This window comes from Acomys russatus, chromosome 7 (genome assembly GCF_903995435.1).
Source record: "Acomys russatus chromosome 7, mAcoRus1.1, whole genome shotgun sequence".
Taxonomy (NCBI): domain Eukaryota; kingdom Metazoa; phylum Chordata; class Mammalia; order Rodentia; family Muridae; genus Acomys; species Acomys russatus.
In genome coordinates, this window is record NC_067143.1 from 42,789,304 (window position 1) to 42,816,961 (window position 27,658).

At 41.9% G+C, this 27,658-nt stretch overlaps 2 protein-coding genes across 2 annotated transcripts in view; both read left to right on the forward strand.

The window, feature by feature from the left end:
* Positions 1–21,596, forward strand: part of Sytl2 (synaptotagmin like 2) — a 109,471-nt gene extending 87,875 nt beyond the window's left edge. The window contains exons 12-20 of the mRNA XM_051148907.1: positions 1,756–1,850; positions 4,563–4,682; positions 6,002–6,171; positions 9,041–9,143; positions 11,493–11,663; positions 13,785–13,863; positions 16,236–16,335; positions 19,202–19,407; positions 20,898–21,596. Coding sequence (XP_051004864.1) covers positions 1,756–1,850; positions 4,563–4,682; positions 6,002–6,171; positions 9,041–9,143; positions 11,493–11,663; positions 13,785–13,863; positions 16,236–16,335; positions 19,202–19,407; positions 20,898–21,043 — 1,190 coding nt within the window. The 3' untranslated portion in view covers positions 21,044–21,596. The remainder of the gene's footprint in view (positions 1–1,755; positions 1,851–4,562; positions 4,683–6,001; positions 6,172–9,040; positions 9,144–11,492; positions 11,664–13,784; positions 13,864–16,235; positions 16,336–19,201; positions 19,408–20,897) is intronic.
* Positions 21,597–25,460: 3,864 nt separating this feature from the next.
* Ccdc89 (coiled-coil domain containing 89) lies at positions 25,461–27,204 on the forward strand. Its single transcript, XM_051148909.1, has one exon. It carries the CDS (start codon positions 25,722–25,724, stop codon positions 26,832–26,834), a length of 1,113 nt encoding a protein of 370 aa, XP_051004866.1. The 5' UTR covers positions 25,461–25,721; the 3' UTR covers positions 26,835–27,204.
* The last annotated feature ends 454 nt before the right edge of the window (positions 27,205–27,658 follow it).

Below are 27,658 nucleotides of genomic sequence, written 5' to 3' on the forward strand. Positions count from 1 at the left end.
TGAGGCACTGTGAGTAGACTTGGTGTATGTATTTACCTCTGTGAGCCTCAGCCTAGGTGAGAGCTGATACAGAATAAACATAAATTTAGAAGCCGGGCGTGGTGATGCATGTCTTTAATCCCGGGAGGCAGAAGCAGGCGGATCGCTGTGAGTTCGAGGCCAGCCTGGTCTACAAAGTGAGTCCAGGATGGCCAAGGTTACCCAGAGAAACCCTGTCTCGAAAAAACAAAAACAAAAACAAAAAACATAAATTTAGTATATGCAGCTCAATTTTGTTTTTCATTCATTAGATTTCTCTCAACTAAAGATGAGATTAGCTGGTATTTAAGGCTAAATGTGTGCCTTGTGAGTTATGCAACGAAATTCAAATTGGTTTGTATCTATTTCCTGCTGGCAATTTTAAGGATAAAGCCAAATTGATTTGTGTTGTTTTCAAGAAGTAGTTTGAAGGTGATGTATCAGAAATATTTGGGTCTTAAAAATATTTATACAACACCTAGTATACACCAGGTGGAGTAAAATGCCTGGAAATAGAAACTCTTTCATTGTAAGCTCTGGTACCACAATAAAAGCTTATATAACGTGATTCCTGTACAAAAGAAGAGAATAGTTTCCTAAGTAGACATATGCAAACTAGGACTCAAGCTCACCTCCTGATTAGCCTTTCTTTACATATACCTTTGTATCAGGAAGAAGTTATGTGCTATCTTTTCTTAGAGTATATTAACAAACTGTTTAAATCTGGCCTTGGTATGCTGAAAATTCTTGGAGGCAAATTGTATCTAAATATATTTTTTAAAAATATGGGGTCTCTCTATGTAGCCCTAGCTACCCTGGAACTTGCCATGTAGACCAGGCTGTCCTCGAAGTCACAAAAATTCTCCTGACTCTGGATCTCGAGAGCTGGGATTAAAGGCATGCATCACCTCACTTGGCTAAAACAATTGATTTTAAAATTATAGTCTTTCATAATTCTGAGGGAAGACCACCATCAGATCCATGGTATCACATGTGTGTCAGACACACACACACAAGCACAAACACACAAACACACACACACACACAGACATACATCAGAATAGAAAATTTCATCATCACTAAATAAACAAATGTAGTCTTAAGCATTCCACAGCCAAGAATCCTTAATGTTAAATTGTGAGCAAAAAATCCTTACTGTCGAAATGAAAGTTTTTCAGCCAGCAGCATGCTAGAAATGTGATGGATCTTGGGGGTGGGGGTGGGGGCAGGAAGATGAACCAATGCATTACAGCACTTGGGGTTCAAAGTTATGATTTGGAAAAATACAGTAAAATCAATTCACATTGGCCCGCAGGGAGTCTTTTTGACACTGTGATCTGTCTCATTTTGAATCCCAGACCTGCCTGGAACTCATTATGTAGCCCAGGATGGCTTCAAGCTAATAGTAGTCCTCTTGCCTCAGCCACTCCTGTTGCTGGGAATATCGGCCTAAGCCATCATGCCTGCTAAATAATAGAATTCAAGACCAACATGAGTTGAAAGGAACGAATGGTTTTGTTTGTTTTCATCTGGCGTTTGGTTCAACTCCCTCTAAGTTCTCTCTTGTATATAACTTATACAAACCGCACGTCTCTTGCCTCATGGCCTGATGCATGCAAAACTACTACACCTTTAACAATCATATAAAACAGCACTCATCAATGGAAGCAAAGCGTGTTTTCAACTTGTGCCTAATGTGGTTGTGAATTCTTTTGAAGTCAAAATGCTGCTCTTTAGTTTCCACAGCACCTTCGGCGCCTGATAATCAGTTTTCCCACCCTGACAAACTCAAAAGGATGAGCAAGTCCGTTCCAACATCTCTCCAAGATGAGGCAAGTGCATGTTTTGAACCTTTGGGGAAGTGGAGCCTGATGGGTGGCTTTGCTCTTCCACCATTGGGCTGTCTGTACTCGACTGTGGCCTAGGCCAAGAGGTCAGTGGGGCTGCCTCTTGCTTCCCAAATCAACAGAAGCTGTGTTGTTGATCCAGAGACACGGCAAGGCATGTCCCATTTGCCCAGTGAAGTCAGATTGCATGGATTTGGGAATGTGAAACTCTTGCTTCAAAGTCAGTACAAAATAAGAAATCCGGGGAGAAATATGCTGCATAAATTAACTATGCACCTGTAGCTAAGAGGTGGTTTCTCAAAGCTTGGTTTAGGAGGTATGGTGGCTTGGAAAGCTCTTGTTAAAATAACAAGGCAATAATGATACAAAGTCTCAAGACAATCTAACAGGTTCCACTGACTTTACACTTAGTATTTCATTTAATTCTCTAATGACCATGGGAGGTAGGTCCCACCATTATCCCCAGCTGTTTCAGGTGACAAAACAAAGCCTCTGGAGTTAAAGCATCCTTACACAGCCAGGCTGTGGACTGGAGTGCAAATTTGACTCCCAGGCTGGTAAGCACTATGCCATGCCATGTAAGAACATGGCTCTGCTCTGCAGCTCATCACATACAGAGTAGGTACCAGACACTTAACACTCGTTAGTTACCAAACACTCAGTAACTAAGACTTTGCCTGAGGTCTTTTGACTTAGGAAGATCCAAGTTTGTTGCTGACACATGGTTATAAGCCTGTGGTCTGTGGTAAGACATCTCTAGTTCCGGCTATAAAGCTAAATTGCTGTATTACCAGGAACAGAAAAGTTGTTGAGTTTCAGTGTGCCTGGTTTTGAGTATCTACTCTATAAGGTTGTTGGGACTCAGTGGAGCCTGGAATGACAGCGAACACTCAGTAAGGCTTAGCACCTGTTATTCTAGGTTCTTCCCTGGTTTCTGAAGGGGAAAATGAAAGCCTTTATAGTCAAGTCGATTTTCTTAGAAGACAGGATGTGGGTGGGCAAAGTTCTGAGTAAGATGTAAATAGCACCCTATTCCCACCCTGGGTGTCCCTCTGTCCACCAGGAACTCTGGGTGAACTGCACCTGTAAATATTTGGTCCTTGTAGATGTTTAACAGCCCCTCCTTCCGTTTGAGGGGGCGGGGACTAACTCATTTTGTAGGAAGAACTAACTCATTAGCTGGATGTCAGCCAGTATAAACTCCACACAATTTCTGTGGTTTTAGGCCTTTGGAGATCTGCTCTGGCTCCAGTGGCCATAGGAATGAAACATATAATTTGAGAGGTGAATTATACCAGCGGTATACTTTTTTTTCCCTCTCTTAAGTTTCTCCTTCAGTTTTAACCTGCTGTCTCAGCTCTTAATGGGACCTTTGGTTTTGGGTATCAGAGACACTGGAATGAACTGTATCACCTTACCTTTCAAAGCACGTAGGCTTGAACTGGATATTAAAGGGTTCAGCGGTGAACTCAGCTCTTGCTCCTTTGTCAGCTGTCCCTTTGAAACTGAGTCACATTTGTTGAGTGCTAGCTATGTGAAGAATGCTGTCCCAGGCCAGCAAGACAGGGTCCCATCCTCCCAATAACTTATTAATGATCTGATACACTAGGTGAGATACATAATGTGTTCTGAGGGAGAGAATGTACTGTTTACTATGTGGAAAGGAAATGTAGCGTCAGAGATATTTAAAAGGTATGGGCTTTTAAAACATCCTTGAGACAAGATTATTTTCTTTTCCATGTAGATCATTAATTTTCCCTTTAACTTCTTCATTAATCTGCATTATAATTAGTATCTATGATATTGATGTGTAATTGCATGGTCCTGGAATATGCTGGCATGAACTAACTATTCTTCCATAACCTAGGAGCCACCACTGCTCCATATGTCCTGCAATCCCCAAATGAAAGTTACGAACAATGAATTTTATAAGAAAACATCCAACACCCTCTGTTTTTCTTCCTTATGTCAGGGAGATGTTTCTTGGGACATATTTAAAATAAGTTTCCTGTTGCTTTTTAATTTTTAAAGAAATACACTGAAGTCTAGAGAATGGGTTATTTAACATACTTTCCTAAAGCAACAAAAGGATAAGTACAACAGCACTATAAGGCTACATAAGGGGTGCTTTACATTAAAATATACAAATTTTAAGTGAAGCTGGTCAGACTAGTTTTTATGATTTCTAGTTTAATAGTATCTTAAGTAAAAAATTTAGATTTTTAAGAAAGCTAAAGCTAAAACAATAAGAATGGAAGGAATTAAACATAGAATTTTATACTTTGATAATATTTCATGATAGATGTTTTATGGTATGCTTATTATATATATGATTATATATATATCTTCTAGGAATCATGGGCATATTAAAAATGTGACAGGAAACTCACAGTAGTCCTGTCTTCCATAGCTTCTGGGGGAGGAGGGTCACACTATGGTAAAAAGATCATTACATCATTCTCTTAGGGCACTGATCCCTTAGGTGAGGTCCACTACGGATCAGTACCACTCCATCTCAAGTCCCCACAATTAGCCCTAGCATCCCTCGCCCTTGGGAAATGTCATGGGTCCGTGTGCAACAAGATAGCGTCCTTGCCTGAACATAGACTCTAACTTTGACTCATTCCAAACTTAAAATATTCTGACCTTGACTCGCCCCGAATTTAAACGCTGTGTATGTGATGTGATGTTTTGTAGAGTGATGACAGAGAAACAGATACAGCATCAGAGAGCAGCTACCAGCTCAGGAGATACAAGAAGAGCCCCAGCTCATTAACCAATCTTAGCAGCTCCTCTGGCATGACGTCCTTGTCCTCTGTATGTAACCAAGGCTCCATGTTAATCTCTCTCTCTCTCTCTCTCTCTCTCTCTCTCTCTCTCTCTGCTGCTCTAAACCTTGCTCTTCTATGCTCCTGCTCACTGGAAGGTGGCCTTTTGTCCTAGCTTTAAAGCTCAAAGTCGTTTTATTTAATTTGTAATTAGCTTCTGGCTAGCTATATCTTCCAATTCTCATAGAATGTGGGGTTTCATGTACATTATAAATTTAAAAAAAAAAAAAAAAAAAACCTTTTTTATGTGCTTTAAAATTCTAAATTGGCAACAAGACGAACCACTCAGTTTTTCTGTGCAACGAACAAGGTAACCACTACAAGCAACTGAACTTGCTTGTCTCAGGCACGAGTTTACACACCACTTGCAGGCACAGAGCTGTACCTATCTTTTAAATGAGCCTCTTGCAGCTTAGACTGAGTCACGTGGGGAATGAGACAGTAACTCTTTGCCTCTGGAAGGATCCAAAACAGGTTTTTAAATGGAAGCATGGTTGCTCAGGTCTCATGAAAATGAATGTGATTCGACGGAACTTCTCCCATCACTTGATGTCACTCTGTGCACATGTAGTGTACATGAAATGTACATACAAAATGGCACTGCTGTAGATTTACTTAAATGTTTTTCTATTACACATACACATTCATAGAGCTCACCAGGTATGCTAGCCAAATGACCCTGCACTTAAATTCTTACTAGCCTTGTATTTCTGAAGCCCTTTAAAAATCTATTTACATTGATTCCTCACCCCCCCCACCCCCACCCCCATAATCCATGTATGCCTGAGGAAGGCTTTGCTCTCCCTTCATCGATCATCTATAGTTTACCCTTCCTGAACTCTGAAAGTGCATGGCTCAGCAAGTGTTTTCCTAGAGTCAGAGGATAAGAACCACGGCAAAAATTCCCTTTTGGTGCCATGGAATTTTAAGCGACATGTCACCGCGGTCTGTGTGCCTGGAGCCTGTCACATCCTTTGCCTTTAACACTGTAAACACCAAGCACAGCTAACAGTGAGTGTCACCTAGCATAAAAGCACCCTGTTTTGAGATACACTAGGACCTATGTAACTTTTGATTGCACTATTGTCTGTCATTTGGAAACAATCTAAAATCCTTGTCCAGATGCATCATGTCAAATCCTCTGCGTTGGTATTACCTTCTGCTGTATTAAATGAACTGCTTTTATGTGCACGCTGGAAAAGTAATGCCAAGTAGGGGATATGTCTAAGATGCTTGTACTGCACTGGGGGGGGGGGGTGGTCAGAGATGGGACACGGACAAAACACTGCCTGTTTCTGACGCATCCAGGTCAGTGGCAGTGTCATGAGCGTTTACAGCGGAGACTTTGGCAACCTAGAAGTGAAAGGAAGTGTTCAGTTTGCGATCGACTACGTGGAGTCCCTGAAAGAGCTGCATGTCTTTGTGGCCCAATGTAAGGACTTAGCAGCAGCGGACGCTAAAAAGCATCGCTCAGACCCGTAAGTACAGACCTGGAAGCACTCACCCATTTTTTTTTCTTAGCTCTCAGTTAATCTGGTAGGAATCAAGGAACCGAGGTGATCAAAGAGAAGGTCTGTGTGTGACTGTGTTCAAAGGGGACTTAGAAAAGCTGGTTACCTTATCAGTCCATACGCCAAACATTCATTCATAAATACTACAAAGGAGCACCTAATATTTCAATTTGGGGAGCTTCGAAGGGTCATCTTGTCTTGCTTATTATTCATTTTTCAGATAAGGAGACAAGGGTTACACAAGTAGTCCATAAACATGGATTCTGAAAGCAGCAAAATCCAGAATAAAACCAGAACCATGCTCTCTCTAGCAGTCTTTCAAAACCTTTCTAAAATTAGAGGCCCAAGGAGCATACTGCTCATTGACGTGAAAATACTCATGAGTTAATAATAAGGTAGTTTCCATGTTTAATTTATGTCCTACAAAGCCAGTACTCAGGAGGCCGAGCCTGGAGGCTGGTGAGCTGGAAGCAAGCTTCCTCTGTGTAGCGAGACCCCTGTCTCAACCAAAGGAACAGTAAATGAAGTTAAGTCTCACATTAGAAGTTCTTGAAGACTTGCTGACTCATCTTTTAAATCATGTGTATGACTGCATTTCACTTTATTTGAAGGAAGCGTGGCCCCGTGTCATGTCCAGAAGTGTCTCGCAGCACTCCTCTTCATTCTCCGGCTCTTATGTTCTTCTTGCCCCCTCTTCCCGCAATGTTCCCTGAGCATGGGGTGAGATGGTTAATACAGATGATCCATACAGAGCTGAACACTCAGAAGTCCCTCATCCTCAGCAGTTTGGCCAGTTATCAGCTAATTCCCACTGCAAAAAGAAGCTTCTCTGACCAAGGCTAAGGGCAGCACTGTCTGGATATAAACACAAATGTTTAGAAGGCAGCTTGATATGATGTTCATTCAGCAAAATGACAATAGTGGGTTTCCCTGTGACTGCCCCCATGGGCTTTCGGCCAAGTTTCAATCACCCAGGTATAGATTATGTCCTGTGGAACAGACTTCAGTGCCGATCAGAAAGGGGTTGGTTCCCCCATATAGCATTTATGTCAGTATTGCATCAGGGGGTGTATCTTGCCTGGTAGGTGGGTCAGTATTGCAGCACTAAGATGGCTGATTACTTTTCTCTCCTGTTGGCTTACATAGCGCTTTCTAAGACTGTGAAAGCTGGGCAGCAGAATAAATTTCCAGGTCAGTTTCAGCTGTGTTACTCTACGCTATGCCCTGCCACAAAGATGTGTGGTGTTTTCAGGCAGTTAGGTCATAGTCTATAGTTCTAGTGGCCAACCAACAACAATGGCAGAAGCTTATATTATTCAGAGGTGCAGTTCTGGGACCTCTCTGACCAACAATTTATACAATTCATATCTGGCAGTAGGATTTTTCACTTAATAACTTGGGCTTCATAAAGGTTACGTTAATCAATTGCCCTTTAAAAGTTTTTTAAAAAGTAATTTTACAAAGTAAAGTTATTCATAAGGCTTTCTATATCCATAAGACTTCTCATACATGCCTAATTTTTATTAAAAACTCTCCTCCCCACCCTGCTCCCTTCCCCCCATCTCTTTCTCCTCTCTCTCTCTCTCTCTCTCTCTCTCTCTCTCTCTCTCTCTCTCTCTCTCTCTCTCTCTCTCTCTCTCTCTCTCTGTTGTATATGGGTGTGTGTGACTGATGTGTATGTGTGAGTGTGCTAATGCCATGGTACATATGTGGTAGTCAGAGGGTAAGCCTGGGAACCACTTCTCTCTTTCCACCTTGTTTTGAGGCCAGGTCTCTCTCCTTGATTCTACTGCTTCACCACATACTCTAGGGAACTGGCCTGTGAGCTCCTGGGGGCTGTTCCCTTCTGCCTCTCCCTCCCATGTAATTGTAGAAGTGCTGGGATTACAGATGGCACACTGCCTTGTTTAGCTTTGATGTAAATTCTGGGGAGCCAAATTCAAGCCATCAGGTTTATGACTGAATAACTTCCTTGGCCCTTCCTTTTTCTTAGCATAGCTTCGTTGGCATCCTTTACTGGTTTTATAACAAATTTGGACCAAGAAGTTGTGTGCTAAAATTAATTGGTTCATAAGATGGTAACAAAACTGCTTTAAAAAAAAAAAAAAAGGCATACAAACCCCACAATCCCAAAAGGTTTCTCTGAACAGGAAACAAAACAAAAGAATTAATCATTATACTAAAAGTCTGTTGCCTACTTCCCCTCACACACCACATTAGGAAAGCTAAAGGAAAACAATGAATTCAAGACTGGATGTGGTGGCTCACACCTATAATCCAAGCACTTAAGAAGTGAAATCAGTTGTTTGAGGCCTGCTTGAACTACATGAAGAAGCCTAGATTTACATTAAAAAAGCAGAATCAACCAGGTACCTCAAAACGCGGTGGAAGAAGAGAAGTGATTTTAAAATCTTAAAACCTTAAATGACCCATTCTACCAAGGAACCTCTTAATCCATTTGAATGTTTAAAAATATAAATGCATAGACAGGAACATTTCTTTCTTTCTTTCTTTCTTTTTAAAAGATTATTTATTATGTATATAATATTCTACCTGCATGTGTGTCTTCTTACCAGAAGAGGGCACCAGATCTCACTATAGATGGTTATGAGCCACCATGTGGTTGCTAGGAATTGAACTCAGGACCTCTGGAAGAGCAGACTGTGCTCTTAACCTATGACCCATCTCTCCAGCCCCAATATTTCTTTCTTACTGCTTTTATCAGCACCACAAAATAGTCTCTGCTCCCAGTTCTCGATGTATTTTAAAAGGTTGGTGTGAAACACAGTGTGCTTATCTTCTCTGACTTTCATGTCCATCTGCATCTCTCTTTTAGGTATGTGAAGACCTATCTGTTACCAGACAAAGGCAAAATGGGCAAGAAGAAGACCCTTGTGGTGAAGAAGACCCTGAATCCCGTGTACAATGAGATATTGCGGGTATTTCTAAACTCTGTCCTCAGAGAAGGCTTTTGTGGTTACTTGTCTTTAAAATAGCCATGTCCAAGCCAGGCGGTGGTAGCACACACCTTTAATCCTGACACTTGGGAGGCAGAGGCAGGTGGATCTCTGTGAGCTCGAGGCCAGCCTGGTCTACAAAGGGAGTCCAGGACAGTCAAGGCTACACAGAGAAACCCTGTCTTGAAAAAAAAAAAAAAAACCAAAAAAAGAGTCATGTCTGCTTGGATGGTGTCTGTACGGAAAACACCAACACCCATCCTTAGCTCTCGTCATCTTTTTCCGGTCACACTGTGTTCCTTTCTGTAACTCAGCAGAAGCTCATCTCACGCTCCCACGCTTCCTGTTCCTTCAGGCAGGAATAGACTTCTTCCCAATCCTTCTGTAACTATCTTTTTTTATAATATATTTTATTAATTTGTTCATATTACATCTCAATTGTTATCCCATCCCTTGTATCCTCCCATTCCTCCTTCCCTCCCTCCCATTTCCCCCTTACTCCCTTCCCCTATGACTGTGACTGAGGGAGACCTCCGCCCCCTGTATATGCTCATAGGGTGTCAAGTCTTTTCTTGGTAGCCTGCTATCCTTCCTCTTGCTGAACCATGGTTATAGCAGCCTAATTCATAATAGCCAGAACATGGAAACAGCCTAATGTCCCTCAGTAGAAGAATGGATAAAGAAACTGTGGTACATTTACAATATGGAATATTACTCAGCTATTAAAAACAAGGAATTCCTGAAATTTGTGGACAAATGGATTGATCCACCACTGTATCTTAAGCTACACTTAAACGCATCTCCCTTCGCAACCTGAATTCCTCTATTGCCCACTGACTCCATAGTTTGTTTATAATAGGCTAGGCCAACACTCAGTGCTTTAGCTTTGACTCTAAGTGGTAAGTTCTACGAGGGCAAAGACTACTCCTGTGATGTGTAGAGACTGAGTACACTGGGGCAATAACTCTTGCACCTCAGATCTGAGAAATGAGGATAATGGTAGTTTTTGTAACTGTGAAGGGAAAATATTGACAACTCACCTAACCCTTCAGGAGCCACAGACAAGACATTAAATAAACTAATGTCCGATATTAGACATTCAACACATACTGATTTGCAGCATTTAGGGTAGGGAGCACTACAGAAATGTGTATTGGGAGGATGGATGCATGGCTGAATAGTGAATGGCAGGTTTCCTAGCTCACACACGCAGTGTCATGTGATATCAGTCATGAGTAACAAATCACATAAAGGTGAAAATAAAATGTGTTTCTGAAAACTGTGAGTATTTGAGAATCTTCCAGGAAAAGGGGAAGAAGCAGTTAAGTGACACTGTCTGTCATCCATGGTGGACTAGCCATCTGTGGATTTGTGCGACAACTTTGTAATTACTATTGAACTGTGACATATCCCAGGACCCTAGCTATTTCTGGGTCAGCTGCCTCAACCCTATACTCAGGAAAAGCCAGCTAACTTAAATGGTAAATTCAGAGAATAGTAGATCTGATATGACTGAAATGGGCCTTCAAGTAATGCAGCACAAAGCCAAATGGAAAATATTTTTAGATTGGAAGTACTATTGTTTTTTTCCATGATTGTATATAATCAAGGATTGACTTAATGTGAGAAGAAAAACTGTTCAGGCACTAAGTCTTTTCTACCTAACCATGTGAGGCTGGAAAAAAAATTACTTTTTTTAAGAAAAAAAAAAAAAGTTTCGATCTGATAATTCAGGAGGTCTGTTTGTAGCAGCAGATGGTACCTGGAGGCAGTACCTTGTGCTTAACTCTTTTGTGAAGCTGAAACTGTTTTAAATAATGAGGTATAGGTGCGCACCAATAATCTGAGTATACAGAGAGGATGTAAGAGAGATGCTCTGGCTCTCCTTGGCTACACAGGAAGTTCTGTATAGCAAGGCCTTGAATAAGACCTTATCTTAAAAAAAAAAAAAAGTTAAAAAAAAGTCCTTGTCTTTAAGAACTAGATTCAGTCTGAGGGGTATTATCAGATTGAACCTGATTTTATGATATATCTAGGGTAGAAGCACCCAACAAAGGTCTAATAATTGACTTCCGTTTTTAGAATGTTACTTGCAGCTATGGTGTCTGAACCTTTTGCAGAAGAGGGGAAAGCATCCGCTTTCGTGAAAAGCTGGGGCTTGAGCTCTTTGAAATCAGACCCTTGGGGTAATTCGCCTTTGCAAGCCTTTTGAGACCTGAGACCAAACAGATGAGAAGTTTGGATCCACACAGCTGACTTCTCATCTCTGTGGCATGACTTTGGCATGAGGTAATGCCAGTCATCATTTTAATTTTCTTTTCTTTCCTTCAGTATAAAATTGAAAAGCAGCTTTTAAAGACACAGAAGTTGAACCTGTCTGTTTGGCATCGAGATACATTTAAGCGCAACAGCTTTCTGGGGGAGGTGGAGCTTGACTTGGAATCATGGGACTGGGACAGCAAACAGAACAAACAGCTGAAGTGGTACCCTCTGAAGAGGAAGGTGGGTTCGGACTCCTTCTTTGCGTGTAGTGGGTCGGTGTGGGATCTGGTGTACAGGGAAGAGCCTGGTTGCGTTTATCTCACAGCGCCAATGTGGAACTTGGGATCCTTTGAGGCTAGGATTGAATTTAGGTTGTGTACATTTGGTGAAGAAAGGCTTTTTAAAACTTATTTGGGGAGCTTAAATCATTCAAAGCACATGCTTGACTTCAGTCTTTAAGAAGGTCATTTAAGTGTTGCTTGCAGCCCTTTGATATCTGAGAAAGACTTTTCACCTGGCTTGTGGTCAGATTATCCCTTGAGGAAAATGTGCCTTGCTTTATCTGGAGTCGGGGTATTATTACACAGGCCTCGCTTGTCTGAAACTTCCCCCATTAGCCTAAGGAAGTCTCAAACTCAGGATCCTTCCGGCTTAGCCCCAGCTGCTACGATTTTGCGTATGCTCCCCCATACTCAGCTTGTACTATTCGTTCTGACCAAATTATTTAATCTGCTTGTACCTGATATAATTATCGACATGTTTGGATAGAAATCTAGTGTCTTAATATTTGTGTTACTTTTTATTTCTGTAATTGCTTCCTTGACGGGTAATCAATTATCCCGTAATTCTCTTTTCTCTCTGTTAACACAGAGCCAGTAGTTTCCTTTTTTTACTAACAATATTTATCCTGGAATTAGAAATGCCTACTCTGGGGCTGAGGGTTTTGCTCAATGGTACAGCACTTGCCTAGCATGCGCAAAGGCCCTGGCTTTGATCCGCAGCACAGAAACGATGTGTCTAACTCAAATTAGGGACTCCTGCCACATCCATACCAGGGGAAGAATCAAAAGTATTTTACTCTATTAACTCACGTTGGCCATCTCTTCTGGTACCTTTAGTCACACTGTCATTAACTTTGTCCTTAACCTCCCCTATGGTAATTCTGCAGTACAGAAAGGTTCATTTAGACTTGAACGTGTTTGCTTTCTGTATCTCCTTGCTGCTTCGCCGTGTCTTCCACTGGTGTCCTCAGAAGGCCCCACTCTGATCGGCCTCTGAGATCTGATGAGATTACACATTCAGGGTAGAATGGCCTTTGACCCCTTGCTGAGTCCTGCCAGGGACTTCCCTTTACTTTTACTTTCTGTGGTTATTGACTGGCATGTCAATAGCCTTTTTGGCTTTCTTTGCTTCATGACATACTCTTCACATCTATCTTTGGAGGATATTTTTGTTCAGTTGTGAGGTTGAAAATGATCTCTGTGCTCTGTGTGAAGACTTTCAAAGTGTCATTCCATTGTGTTCTGACTTCTGTAATTTATATTGTAAAGTTGCCTGCAATTTTTTTCCCCCTTAAACCCTTTAGAAGATTATGTCTTTGTTTTTTCTTTCAGATCTTAGGCCATTTTGTCTTTTGGCAATTTTATTATAACGAACTTTAGTGTCATCTTCACTCTTTTCTCTGTTTGGGTTTTACTTAGTCCCTGTAGGCACTTGAAGCAGAAGCCAGGGAGGAAAGCTGCTTACTCCAGCACCATGGTTAGCAAACGTAGGACCACCCACCTACAGATGCTACCACCCACGATAGCTGGGCTCTCCCATCTCCATCAGGAAAACCCCTCACAGACGTGGACATAAGACAGTCCATTTGAGGGAATTCTTAACTTGAGCCTCCCCCTTCCCCAGTGATTTCAGGTCTGTGTCCAGTTGACAACAAAGGGTAAGCAGCATGCATCCTTGGTATCTGTTTCAAGTCCCCAGTCTGCTGAAGGTCCTGCCTGGCCATGGTTCCTACCTTGACTTCCCTCAGTGATGGACTGCAACCTGTTAAATGAGATAAACCCTTGCCTCCCAAAACATGCTTTTCAGGATGCTTTATGAGAACAGAGAAGAGCACGCTAGAACAGAGTCCGTGGCACATTTTTCTGAGTATGTTGTGAGGTCTTCAAGGATTGGTGACATTTTTTTCCCCTTAGTTATAAAAAAATAATTGTGTAGCTTGGGTGAAGAGGAAAAACTGCATTTGGAGCACGCAAGTGATCCGTGTTCCCAGAAATGGGACAGACATGGCTGCTAACAGAATATTGACAAACAGGGTGGAAAACTGTGTCTCACACCTGCTAACACCCCTTTGTTTTCCAGACAGCACCAGTGGCCCTTGAGACAGAAAACAGAGGGGAAATGAAGCTAGCTCTCCAGTACATCCCAGAGCCAACCCCTGGTATGAAATTTCTGAGTCTTTACATCTAAACCCCTCTGCGTATCTCTTTGCCCTCCAGAGATAACGTGGGTTCTGGTACATCTTCAAAGATGAATTCCTGAGCAAACATACTAAGTTAATAATTGAATAGGCCAAAGGAGTCAATTTAGCTATATACTAGAAAGCTCTCACTATTTCACTTATGGCAAGAAATATGTAATTGTTATTGGCTCAACCATCCATCTCAGTGATATGAGCTGAATTTATATTGCTAAGGAGCAGATTCTCAGAACTTTTCTCATCTTGCCCCATTAAACAGCACTCTACCCTTTAAACAGCAGCTCCCATTTTCCCCACCCCAGAACATTAAAAATGCTATTTTATTTTCCATTTCTATGAGGAAATCCTGTGTTCTGTCTTTTCTAGCTTTGTACATTGTCCTTGCTTTGACTTCCTCTTGGTCCCTGAAAATGTTTGTACCATGTGAATGGGTTTTGCTGTAGTGACAATCTGGGCCTGTTGACAGTGCTGTGATAAGGAAGAAACCAGAGTGTTTCTTTCCCAGGTGGGAATGAAAAGGATTCATGAGAACCCCCAAAGAAATCAGAGCTCCTTCATCTTCCCTTCTTAGTCTCATTAGGAGAAAAGCTCTCTGTCTTGATTACTGATGGTAGCCTGGGCACTGGGGCCTTAGGTCTCCAGCCAGTTCAACAAGCCTGAAAACCTGGCAGGAAATGAATGTCAGACCCTGGTAACAACTCACTTACCAGGAGATTGTCCTTAAGAAGCTGTAGAAATATAGCAGTTGAAGCCAGAAGCTGCAAACTCACATGTTCCGCAACCAAGCCGTGAAGCTATAGAGGCCAGGAATAATGCCTGGTGCGTGACAGAGAAAAAGACATTCTACACTTAAGACAGCAGCAGCAGCAGCAGCAGCAACAATGGCAGGCAAAGTATGTCTTTAAGCCAAAGTGTGGCCCTACCAATATCCTTTAACGTCTAGATATTTTTATGTATAACTTTGTATCCTGCCACTTGAGGGCACAGAAGTGCCATTTCTAATTTTCCTCACTGTAACTTGGTGGTGAGTGCTGAAGGAATTTTGTGTTGTGATCTTTGTTCCTTGCCTGACTTTTCACTCCTGCAGGCGCTTCTCCATACGTTTTCCTTCCCTTCCCTTCCCCAACCTATCTAAGTCTTAGACAGAGACTCAGCTCCACAAAGCTTTTCCTGACTGATTTAGCATTTACTGAGCAGATCATTTCCCGCAGCACTGTGCTAATAGCTTCTCAGTTTACGCAATGCTTCATTTTTTTTTTTTGTGCTTCCATTTGAATTAATTTTATTTAAATTCATTTCCCCCGTATAGCCATGCAAATTTCAAAGGGGGCACATTTTATTGTATTCCTTGTATGTATATGTATGTGTGTATCTGCACACACACACTCCTAAGTATGAGCACTTTATAGACATGGCTACAGATCTGTGAGTGTGTTTTAGTTGACTGGACTAAGCCACCCAGAAAAACCTAATGGTGTTCCTCTACTTACGAGCAAACCCTGTAGCAGCAAGTTCAGACTAAGCCAACTTCCTAGTAATCATCTATGGCACTAACAACCATGCATGTATATTTAATAGCCCTGCTACATGTGTAAGGATGTTTAACATGGGGAGGGGCTACAAAAAAAAAGCCTGTATCCTAGTTTAGTTGCTATATGCTCAAATCTGCCTTTAAAATGTCTTAGAGTTCACCAGTTCTCACTGGCAATGGTACTTGAAGGGGTTATGCATTGTCTTGAGATGTTTTGGATATAATTGTAAATACATGACGCACAGCCCCAGTGTCTGATGATGTTGAACCAAGTGAAACAAAACAAAACAAAACAAAAAAAAACAAAAAAAAAAAGGGACAAATGCTCTGTACTTGGAAGCAATATGTGTTTCTCGCTCTCTAGAATGATTTTTTTCTCATTTTTAAAAATTAGTTGTTTGAGAACTTTACGCAGTGTATTTGGATCACATTCAACGTATTCTCAACCACTCCAGGATGCACCCTCCCTTTTCTTTGTGTCCTCTCTTCTTCTTTTTTCCCCCTCAAGTACAATTTGTGCTGTCCACATACTCTTCTTGACTGTGTGGCCTTCACCTCCATAGTATGGACAACCCAGCAGAGCCACACCCTTAAAGAAAAGCCACTCTCCCTCTGTGAGCACCTAGCTGTTGCCAGCAGCTCCTGTTTTTGTGGAGCTTGCCCACCTCAGGACGCTCGCACTAAGAAGCTCACTGCTGAATGCCCATAAGCTTCAGCATTAGCTTGTGTTATTCTATACGCAAGGTGACGTCTTTTCCAAAAAGAGATGACAACACATTTCATTTTCCTTGTTCAATTACAGGCAAAAAGCTTCCTACAACTGGAGAAGTCCACATCTGGGTGAAGGAATGCCTTGAGCTGCCACTGCTGAGGGGGAGCCACCTAAACTCTTTTGTTAAATGGTAAGAACATTCACGACTCAACTTTCCTTAGCTCTCCTGTGGCCTTGTCTTTGCTGGCTGGTGTCAAGTCTTCTCTGTATCAGCGGTGCTAACACCCATCAGCTATAGATTATTAGAGTTATGGAACTGTAAGAGTCTGTGCATCAATTCCCAAAGCTTTATTTGGTTTTAAAACCAACCCTATGGAATCATGTCTACAAATAAAGCTAGATATTTCAAACTCATATGTGCAGTGTCTTCGCAGGGTACCTCTGTTGCTGATGGCAATTCTTTGTACAAAATAGCTGTTTTAGTTAGGGTTTCTGTTGCTGTGACAAAACACCACAGCCAATAAAAGCAAGTTGGGGAGGAAAGGGTTTATTTGGCTTACATTTTTTATTAGTGTTCATCATGAAGGAAGTCGGGATAGGAACTCAAGCTGGCCAGGAACCTGGAGTCAGGAGCTGAGGCAGAGGCCACGGCTGGGGTGCTGCTTGATGGCTTGCTCCCCATAGCTTGCTCAGCCTGCTCTCTTATAGAACCCAGGATGACTAATCCAAGGATGGTACCACCCACAATGGGCAGGGCCTTCTCTGATCAATCACTAATTAAGAAAATGCCTTACAGCTGGATCTTATGGAGGCATTTTCTCAGTTGAGATCCCCCCCCACCCCTTCAGATGACTCTAGCTTGTGTCAAATTGACATAAGACTAGCCAACACAATAGCTTACCAAAAGTTTAACTTGGTGTCACACTGCTTGGCTCGTTAGTGAACAAGGGAGGATTTCTCTTGTTTCCTATGGCTTTGGCTTATTTGCCAAGGCTTCCTTCCTTCCTTCCTTCCTTCCTTCCTTCCTTCCTTCCTTCCTTCCTTCCTTTCTTCCTTCGTTCCTTCCTTCCTTTGCCTATTTGAAAATATTTTGAGAGTGATTTGTCAAACAAGTCCCAAGCAGGAGTTAGCACGGAACACACTTTGAGTGTTCAGACAGCAAGCTTTCATCTCTGTTGTACATACAAAATGACTGGCTTCTAGTAAACAACAGCTAAGTGGTTGTTGGTGTGGCCTTCGAGCACCAGCTCTATCCATGGAGATGCTACTGGAAGATAAGTTGTACTATGTAGGCATATGTGGCATAGATTCCTGAGTGTATATGATATGGCACTGTTGATTACACACATATGCACTCTGCCTAGCTGTTACCTGGTAAGATGACTCAATTCAGGCCAGTTTTTCTCACTTTCAGACTTTCTTGTCTTCATAAGAGGCATGCTAACTTAGTGTTCACTTAATTATTATCATAAACGAGATACATGTGATTGCAAAATTGTCAAACCTACCCTATCGATGAGATTTGTCTTTTTTCAATTTTGTATGACAATAATTTCCTAGATTGACAATCAGGAATACCCTAAAGTTCTGAACTTTCAAATTATTGGTTTTGGGAAACATCAACCAATAAGGCTCAAACTACAACAAAATTTCTAACATACGATAACTATCCCTTTTGGGTATATGAAGTTATGTGTTATGTGGCATATTTTCCATATTTAATCAATTTCTACTGATATTTTATTATATTGATATATATTAACCTGCACAAATTATTTTTTATATTTATAGGGCACCCTATAATTATTTTTACATTTTAATCAGTGCTTTATTACAAGATCAAAAGGACAATAAGATAGAAAGAGGCTAATGTCCATTGTAAACTTATAAGAAGGCTTTGTGCTTGAAAGTGCTTTTATGTTCTATCAATCAATTGATTAATTTTAGTTATTCCCCCATTGACATATATCACTGTACACAATGCTAGATTATATAGGGATATTTTCATGCAAGTACACAATGTACTTTGAATCTTCCTGCCTTCCCCTCCTTTTTACTTTCCGTCCTACTGTTTATTTCCTTTATTTTGTAGACAATTCTGCGTTTTCCTCTCCCTCGCTGTTCGCGCTCTCTCTCTCTCTCTCTCTCTCTCTCTCTCTCTCTCTCTCTCTCTCTCTCTTTTTCACACACACACATACACTCTATGTGACTTTTTGTGTCTTTCTGGGTCTGACAGTTCACTTGGCATCCCTCTCTCCAGCTCATCTATGCTAACTTCTGAGCATCCTCTAGCAATTCCACCACATTAAGCACTCACTATTAACTGAACTGTGTGTATTGTCTGCTACTTCATTCTAATGTCAATCTTACAAAGTCGGCATCACCATTCCAACTCTGTACTAAGGAAGCAAGTGTCTGAGGGGTTGAGTGTCTTTCCTGGGATTCATGGTAAGGCTCAGAGTCCGGCTTCAAACCCAGTTTAGCTGTTTCTGTGCCCATTCTTTCCAACACCATGCATCTCTCCCTGACTGTTACCGAACTACTAGCAGAGTCTCTCCATCATGCTGTGTGCGTGCATGTGTGCATGTCAAAGCCAGAGAAGGGCCTTGAGTCTCATTCTCAGGAATGCGGTCCACTTGCCTTGAGACAGGGTCTTTCATTGGCCCGACACTCACCAATTGGGCTATTTTATATGTCTACAGAGATTCAAGGATTCTTCCATTTCTATCTAATTCCCAGTACTGGGATTAAACACGCACAGCACCTGCTCAGCTTTTTGGTGTAGAACTCAGGTCCTCATGCTTGTCAGAGCACTTCCCTAACAGAGCTGTCTCCCTAGCAGGGCTTTTGTTTTGTTCTGTGTTTTTGTTTGTTTGTTTGCGTGCTTAAGGCCTCAATTCAGTCTTCCTTCCTCAGCCTGATGGGCATTATACATGTGAGCCACCTCACTTGGCTTCCACACTTTCTTCCTCCATTGCCTATCTGACAGCTGTGGTGAGGTGACAGCGTAAATGTTCACTCATAAACTGTCCTCGCATTACTTTCTCTTTTTGTAGTACCATCCTTCCAGACACCAGTAGGAAAAGTCGCCAGAAGACAAGAGCTGTAGGGAAAACCACCAACCCGGTCTTCAACCATACCATGGTGTATGATGGCTTCAGGCCTGAAGATCTGACGGAGGCCTGTGTAGAGCTCACAGTCTGGGACCATTACAAGCTAACTAACCAGTTTCTGGGAGGTCTCCGGATCGGCTTCGGAACAGGTAACACTTGGTACAAGTTTAATTCTCTATGAGCTGAACTCTCCAGGAGATGCTGAAGTCCAAAGTGTAGTGAAACCATGGAGAGAAAGACCAGCAGTGTTGCAAGGCTTCTGGGTTAAGAGGACCAGCAGAGCCCAAGGGCTGTTCTTGTTGAGTTTTTGTTCCTGCTGGATGGTTCTGAAATCAGAGCTTGAACGTTCTGACTTCATGGACAAATATTCTGAACTGATGCCACTAATGTGTACTGTGGAGCATGTCCAGGTCACTCTGAATGCATTGCTTTGATTGCACGGCTCAAGAGAGCTAAATAATGAGAATAGGTATGCTCAACAGGATGTGAAGCCGACATTCACGGAGATAGCTGAACAAGCGAGGAACATTTGTGTCTTCCCACATGTAACATTTATGGCTAAAGGTCCGCTTTGAACAATTATAGTGCCTACCATTTATTTCATTCCTATGTTAAATGCTTTATCTACATTATTACATTTCTTCCCCCCAACCCCCCCTTTTGTTTTTTCAAGACAGCCAACACGCCCAGCTCACATTATTTCTTAATATAGTTCCATGAGGCAGGTGGATCTCTGAGTTTGAGGCCAGCCTGGTCTACAAATAGAGTTCTAGGACAGCCAGGGCTATTACACAGAGAGACCCTGCCTCAAAAAAACAAAAAAAACGCCGGGCGTGGTGGTGCACGCCTTTAATCCCAGCACTCGGAAGGCAGAGGCAGGTGGATCGCTGTGAGTTCAAGGCCAGCCTGGTCTACAAAGTGAGTCCAGGATGGCCAAGGCTACACAGAGAAACCCTGTCTCGGAAAAAAACAACAACAACAACAACAAAAAAACAAAAACAAAAACAAAAAACAAAAAAAACAAAACCAAACAACAACAAACTTTGAGCTTGGCATGGTGGTACACACCTGTAATCCCAGCACTCAGGGAGGCAGAGGCAGGTGAATCTCTGTGAGTTTGAGGTCAGCCTTGTCTACAAAGCAAGTTTAGGACAGCCAAGGCTACACAAAGAAACCCTATCTTGACAAAAAAAAAACCATGAGGCAGTTCATAATAGTCCCAAAGGAATCAATATTCAATAATAATAATAATAACGGCAGTAATAATAACAACAACAGTTAATAATAGAAGCAGGTTATGAAATTGAGTCTTTCAGGCAAAAAGCCTTAGTCAGTATTCCTAAGGGATCATTCGTGTCATCTCTAACTCGATACATGATCCTCCAAATTCCTCTCTGTCCCCAAGGAGCCATCATCTAGTTTTCACATGCATGTGAAGACTCATCATCTGGGGGGCATGAGATTCACATAATGAAGCCAGTTGGGTAGTAAAAGAGTTCTTCCTTATGCCCGGATGTGCTTTCCAGGTGTATGGGAACTCTCCCTGTCTTCCATGGTGGTTATAATTAGGGAATGACTAATCCCTTTCTTCCCCCACCCCTAGAGGAAATGCAAGTGAAAATGTAAAACTCTCTTTCAGGGAAAAGCTATGGGACTGAAGTAGATTGGATGGACTCTACTTCCGAGGAAGTTGCTCTCTGGGAGAAGATGGTAAATTCTCCCAACACTTGGGTTGAAACAACACTGCCCCTCAGAATGCTTCTGATTGCCAAGATTTCCAAATGACCTGAGTCAGCTGATGCCACCACCACTCCCCAGGTGTCCAACTTTGAGGACAAATACCCTCACGTGTTGTCGCTAGTGACGACCATGCAAGCATGCCCAAGTTAATCTGCATGCATTTCTTTGATTGCACAGAGGGTTGACTGCATGGCTCAAGATAGTTAAACAGTTACAAGAGGTGTCCCCAACAAGAGGTGTGATGCCAACATTCAGGAAGATAGTTGGGCACACAAGGAGAATTGAACTGTTGCTTCCACACCAAAGAAAAAGCTACCCTAGCATGTTTCATACCACAATCTTGTGTTGCAGTTCATGCCTGGCACTTGGTTATTAAAATGCTTGCTGGGCATATAAATAGCAAGGCTGTGGGCAAAGTGACAGAAAGATACTCCTGGGACAGGACAGAGAGGGAGAACAATAAAACTACATAAGATGACAACTATTTACTTGTTAGTCTCTAATAAAACATTGATTCCATCTTAGGGTGGTAAGACTGATTTTACTGCCCATAAATCTGCCTTGAAAACCCCCACCCTCCACCACCCCCACCACCACCACCCCGGTCCCCTCACACCTCACCCTCTCAGTCTCAAATGGACTTTAGTGCCACCTACTGGCTGCATATGGAATTCAGCTCTTGGATTACTATGGTTTAATTTGTGCTAAAATGGGTGGTAAGTCTGTATTTTATAAGGGTATGCTAAAATATTACATATAATTGATGTTTTTCTTATAGTTTCAGTGTATGGAAACAGCATAAAAGTAGTCGAATATATGCTTTGCTGCCAAGACTTAATTAGAAAATAAAGTGTTCAATTTAATTGTTCTACTTCCTATGTATGATTTTCATAAGGTATTTTGTAAAAACCCTTATAATAAATTATCGTGATTTAAATTGTATTGGTTATTAATACAATTAATACAATTAATTGGCTGTTAATATTTTGAGACTTTTCCTGTTCTTAGGAAACATATTTTGTGACTTCAGTTTGTTATGTCATATAACTATACAAGGTAATCAACAAACACAGAGCTCACTGTCTGTGAAATGAGAAGAGAAACTTTCTAATTATCTGGTCGCTTGTCCTGGTTGTACAAGTTCCAGTTCATGCAATGTAGCTTGAGATTTAGGGAGAGGTGTAAAAATGAGGGAAAAAAAGATACAGTGAGTTCATTTACATTTTTGGTATTTTCTTTTCCTTTTTGGAAAAATGTCTCTGGCAAGTTCAGACAACTGTATAATCCATCTTAATAGTTCTCAGCACCCTACCTTCTCATTGATGATTTCCCAATCTTCCTTACAGTTCCCCCACCACCCACCCCTCCCCACCCCTCACCCTCACCCCCCCTCCCGCCATCCCTCTCCTTTTCTTTTGCTTTTGTTATTGTTGTTTTGCTTTGTGACCCCCTGATTTTTAGCCAGGGTAGTCTACTTTTAGCCACTGTAGCCTGGTTAATTTTCATTTTTTAAGTCTTTGATACTCATTTATTTTATTTTTGTTCTTTGTTTTGTTTGTTTTTAAGACAGGGCTTCTCTGTGTAGCCTTGACTGCCCTAGACTCACTTTGTGGACCAGGAAGGCCTCAAATTCACAGAAATCCTCCTGCTTCTGCCTCCTTGAGTGCTGCAATTGCATGTGTATGCCACCACACCCAGCGTGATACCCATTTTTACAAAACTTAAATATTTGTTAAAATTTCAGTTTAGTAGGCCAAACCAATACACGCTTAAGAGTGGTGACTAAGTGGTGGCTGTTACATTAAAGAAGAGCCTGTAGTTAGTTGGCTAAAGAAACTATAACCATTTGACTGGTTTACTGGCAAGACTGGGCCAATTAAGTTGTTTTCTGTTTCTTGCCAATGTTTGCTGTATAAAATACAACAGTAGAGCCACACCATGTCCATACTGCTGCTGGCTAGAGTTACCAGAACTGGCTGTGGTAGGAAGGGTTAGGGGGAACTTGATATGTAGGTTAATTTTTGTCATCTTGACAGGAGACCCTCAGTTGAGGAGCTGCCTTCATTACAATGGCCAGTGGACATGTCTGTGGCACATTTGAAGGATTGATATGGGCTGGCCCAGCTCACTGTGGGTGGTGCCTCTGCTGGGCAGGTGGGCCTGGGTGTTATAAGGAAGCAGGCTGATGATGGACTGTCACTGGCAACAAACCCTTCCCTCCTCAGAAGGCTTCTGGTCATGGTGTTTCTCACGACAGCAAAGAGGTGAGCCAGGGCAGGTTCTAAGTTACTGTTAGACGTGGATAGGAGCAGTGAGCTCTGCCATGTCGACAGATAAGAGTGGACACAGGCAACGCCAAGGAACGTGCATTTCAAAAAGGCAGCAGATCTGTAAACCTTTCACCATAATAAGCTAATAAGTAAGCAGAATGTGGTGACTCACCAACACTCAAGAGGTGGAGATAGGGGATCAGAAGTTCAGAGTCGTGCCTGGCTACATGGTCCGTCTAAGGCCAACCTGGGCTAAATGAAGGAAGGAAGGAAGGAAGGAAGGAAGGAATAAAGTAAAAGTTTGAGGAGACAGATGTATCTAATCTGACTAGACATATATAATATTGTGCAATGCCCCTTTTAAATATGTAATATTTATGCTATTTTTCAGTTAAAAGGTTCTAAGAGTCTAAAGCACCCAGTTTAGGAAAATTCCTAGTCCTCAGCTTTGCCATCCATGTATAGACAAGAAATTCATGACCTGGGAAACAATCCCAAATGTGTGAGACCAAATGCAACATCTCAACCCTTTATCTTATGTTTTGTTCCCAGTGAAAGTCAATGTATTTAAACATCCCTACAGTAGTTATAAAGATACACCATCTGGGTATATAAGAAGTCTAATTCCCCAACACAGCCATTGCTCAAAGAGCCAATGATTTCTCTGACCCTATATTTCACAATACTAAGTTTATTTTTTTATTTTTGTTTTTTTACATATACGTTTATACTATTACACGTATATACAATAAACTACATACAGCAAGAAGAACCATAAAACAATCATGAATTATATTAATGTTACATTCATAATGTTTTGGCTATTTGAATTTGGCAACCATGAAGAAAATATCTTTTCTATTTTGGTGAGTCTAAAATTCTGAATGTAAATCAATATCTATAACTCATCTCTGTCAACTTAAAACATCTATCTAGACCTAAAAACATCTTAACCTCTAAACACTAAGCTTTATTATAAGGGTAAACTATCTGGCCTTTTACTCCATCAGAGACTTGAGAAGGAATAAAATTAATTACCTGAGTAAAGGGGGAGTGCAGGTTATTAGCTTCTAAAATGAAAAAAATGACAGACAATTGCTGTCTGAACGATCACCCAACACTCTCTAGAACGTTAGAGCATCATCTTGAGCCTTCTGGCCCAGTATATCTGACACATATTTGTGAGGCAGAACTATTGAGGAATCCAAGTTTATTTTGAATACCAAGTCTTGTACCTTTCTAATATAAGTATTTCCTGTGCCATGAAATTTTTCTTTAAATCCAATAATGCTCAATAGCTGCTTCTCTTGGAGATTTAGGTTTCAAGCTTTTTAATTATTATGGAACAGATGGCAAAAGCTTTACACAAAAGATTTTCTTTCAGATTATTTTCCCAACAAACAGCTCCCCATGAGGGCAATTACTAGCTTACAATACAGCTAAAGCACTTCAAGTTAGCATAGCACTCTAAACTGACTTTCACCTGTAACATAAAACGCTTCTTTCGCCATCCCCATACAAGTCCTGGGAGTCACAAAGGATAATGAGAGTTTTGTCTTTACTGATGTTGGCGGGTAAAATACTATCTTTTACTTGCATTTGTGGGATCATTCTTGAGATTCAGTATTAGCTGTTTCTGTCCCCTTATCTTTGAATGTATTCATTTGTGTCTTAACATGATGCTCTAGTAATGTCTCTTAAGCTTTGCATTAAAATGTCAATCTTTTCTGATATGGTAATCAAACATATTTGATTTTTTTTTTTTTTTTTTTTTTTTACCTTGGGCGTCTGTTGGTGAACATCCATTTATTTCCGTTTCTCCAGCGTGCTAGGCACAAGTGTGATCATTATGGGGTTTTGTTTTGTTTGTTTTGTTTTTTAATCTGATCGCATCTGTATTGTTCATTGTGTTTCCTTCTGTACATTTATTTTCCCCCAATAGATAAAAACAGGAGTGCTATGTGTTTACCTAAAGGTATCCTTTCTCAGACCTAAGGTGGGCGCGAAAGGAAACAAAAGAAATTTCATTGAGAACAGCTGAGCTGAGACTTGGCTCCAGACTCTCCTTTCTAAGCACGCATGCCTATATGTTTCCGTAGGCGGTAGTTTCTTTTCAGCACAAAGGCTAGACTAAGTCTCTGCAAGCCTGCTTTGTTTACTTTTATCAGAAACCAAGATCTATTCCTTGTTGTGCAGAGGAAGCTGACTTTGCCTTCTCTGCGCTGGACAGTAGCTGTGAGCTGAGAGTTGTGATTGGTTAAAAAGTCAGGCGTAGCCTGACCGATTGGCTTCGGACTCCCCCTATTACCTCACTGCATTCTGAAGGTCTGTCCACCAATTACAGGAGCCCTTACTAGAAAAGCCAACTGCTGGAGAGAACGAAGCGTCCATAGCAACGCCCTTTTGAAATCAGAGGGGGAAAAGGCTGAAATCAGCTCTCAGGCAGAGCGTCTATGCCGCAGGACGAGAAGACGCTTAGGATGGATACCCCACCCCCGGACGAGGCCCTAGGAAAGCAAAACGAAAACCTGCAAAACCACCATGAGGAATTGGGGTTTAAGGAAATGGACGGTCTGAGAGAAGCTTTGGCCAACCTTAGGGGACTGTCCGAGGAGGAGAAGGGCGAGAAGGCAATGCTCCGCTCCCGCATCCAAGAGCAATCCCAGCTCATCTGCATCCTGAAACGCAGATCCGATGAGGCCCTGGAACGCTGCCAGATCCTCGAACTGCTCAACACGGAGCTGGAGGAAAAGAGGATGCAGGAGATGGAGAAGATGAAGCTCCAGAGTGCGCATGTCCAAAAGCTAGAGGGTCGCTTTATGACGCTGGCCGCCAACCATGAGCTGATGATCCGCTTCAAGGACGAGCACAAGAATGAAAACATCAAGCTGAAGGAGGAGAATGAGAAGCTGAGGCAAGAGAACAGCAACCTCTTCAGCCAGGCTCTGAAAGACCAGGAGGCCAAGGTACTGCAGCTCACTGCACGCAACAAGGCCCTGGCGGAAGAACTGGAGGTCTTGAAACAGAGATGCGCCCATGATGCCAACCAGGCACAAGCCCGAGAGAAGGAGCTGCTCAGTCTGCAGAACCAGCAGACCTGTACCCATGCCAAGGAGACAGAGCAGCTGCGCAGCCAGCTGCAGAGCCTCAAGCAGCAACACCAGCAGGCCACCCAACAGATGGCAAAGGACCAGGAGGCGCATAGCAGCCTGAGCCAGGAGCTGCAGACCAGGCTGCAGACTGTCACGCGTGAGAAAGAGGAGCTGCTGCAGCTGTCCATGGAGAGGGGCAAGGTGCTCCAGAACAAGCAGGCTGAGATCCGCCAGCTTGAGGAGAAGTTGGAGACAGCAGCCATGGCCAAGAAGCACGCACTAGAACGCTTTGAGCAGGAGGCAGTGGCCGTTGATAGCAACTTGAGAGTTCGAGAGCTTCAGCGCAGGGTCGATGGAATCCAGAAAGCTTACGATGAGCTGCGTCTCCAGTCGGAAGCCTTCAAAAAGCACAGCCTGGATCTTTTAAGCAAGGAGAGAGAACTTAATGCCAAACTCCGCCATCTCTTTCCATAAGAGAAATTCTGCTTCCTATTGTCTCCAGTTAATACTTCAGATATTTGTGCCTTAGCATTATGGCAAAAGCAAAGATAATTGATTTACTATACTTTTAAGTACAAAAGCCACTTTACTATGACATTTTGTTGTTGCTCTTGTAAATGTTACTGTTCAGTTTGACCACCTAGAATACATTTAACCAGAGTCCCCACTGTGCCCTTGAAGTTTTCTTAAGATTATCCGCATCTTCTATCTCATAACGTACTCATTCTCAACCTCAGAAGCCTTCCTATAGCTTGAAGATTTTTTTTTTTTTTATTTAAAGGATCCTAAAATAAACACGCTATCGTGAAAAACAGGAAAACGCAGCCCCAACAGGCATTGCAGGTTGATAGGCTTACCGCAGCACTATAGCTGAGATTGTAAACAAACACCTGCTAACACGGCAGAACAATACTCCATAGCAAAAGAGTCCAATTAGATCTGATTTTGTATTCGTTTGCCAAAGCGAAGGTTTTATCACTCACTTGTTTACCAAAACATGCAAGCCAGCTCTGTTACACTCATTTTATTGCACATTAAGACTCAAGTTCATTAAGTCAACCAGTTTTAGTATTTCCTGCACATTTAGCTCAGTTCTACTTTCTTGGTTTTCTCAATAACTGATAGGATTTAGGTGCCGTACCGAGAGTCTCGATGGTTTAATTTTTCATTCTAGTAGGCAAAACCACCTCAATTTAGGGTAACCGTCATAGCAGATTTGGTTTGATTTTTATAGTAGCTCATATATGTTCTGTTCGTATCAATACATTTTCTTGTAATTAATATTTGTGTTTTTAAAG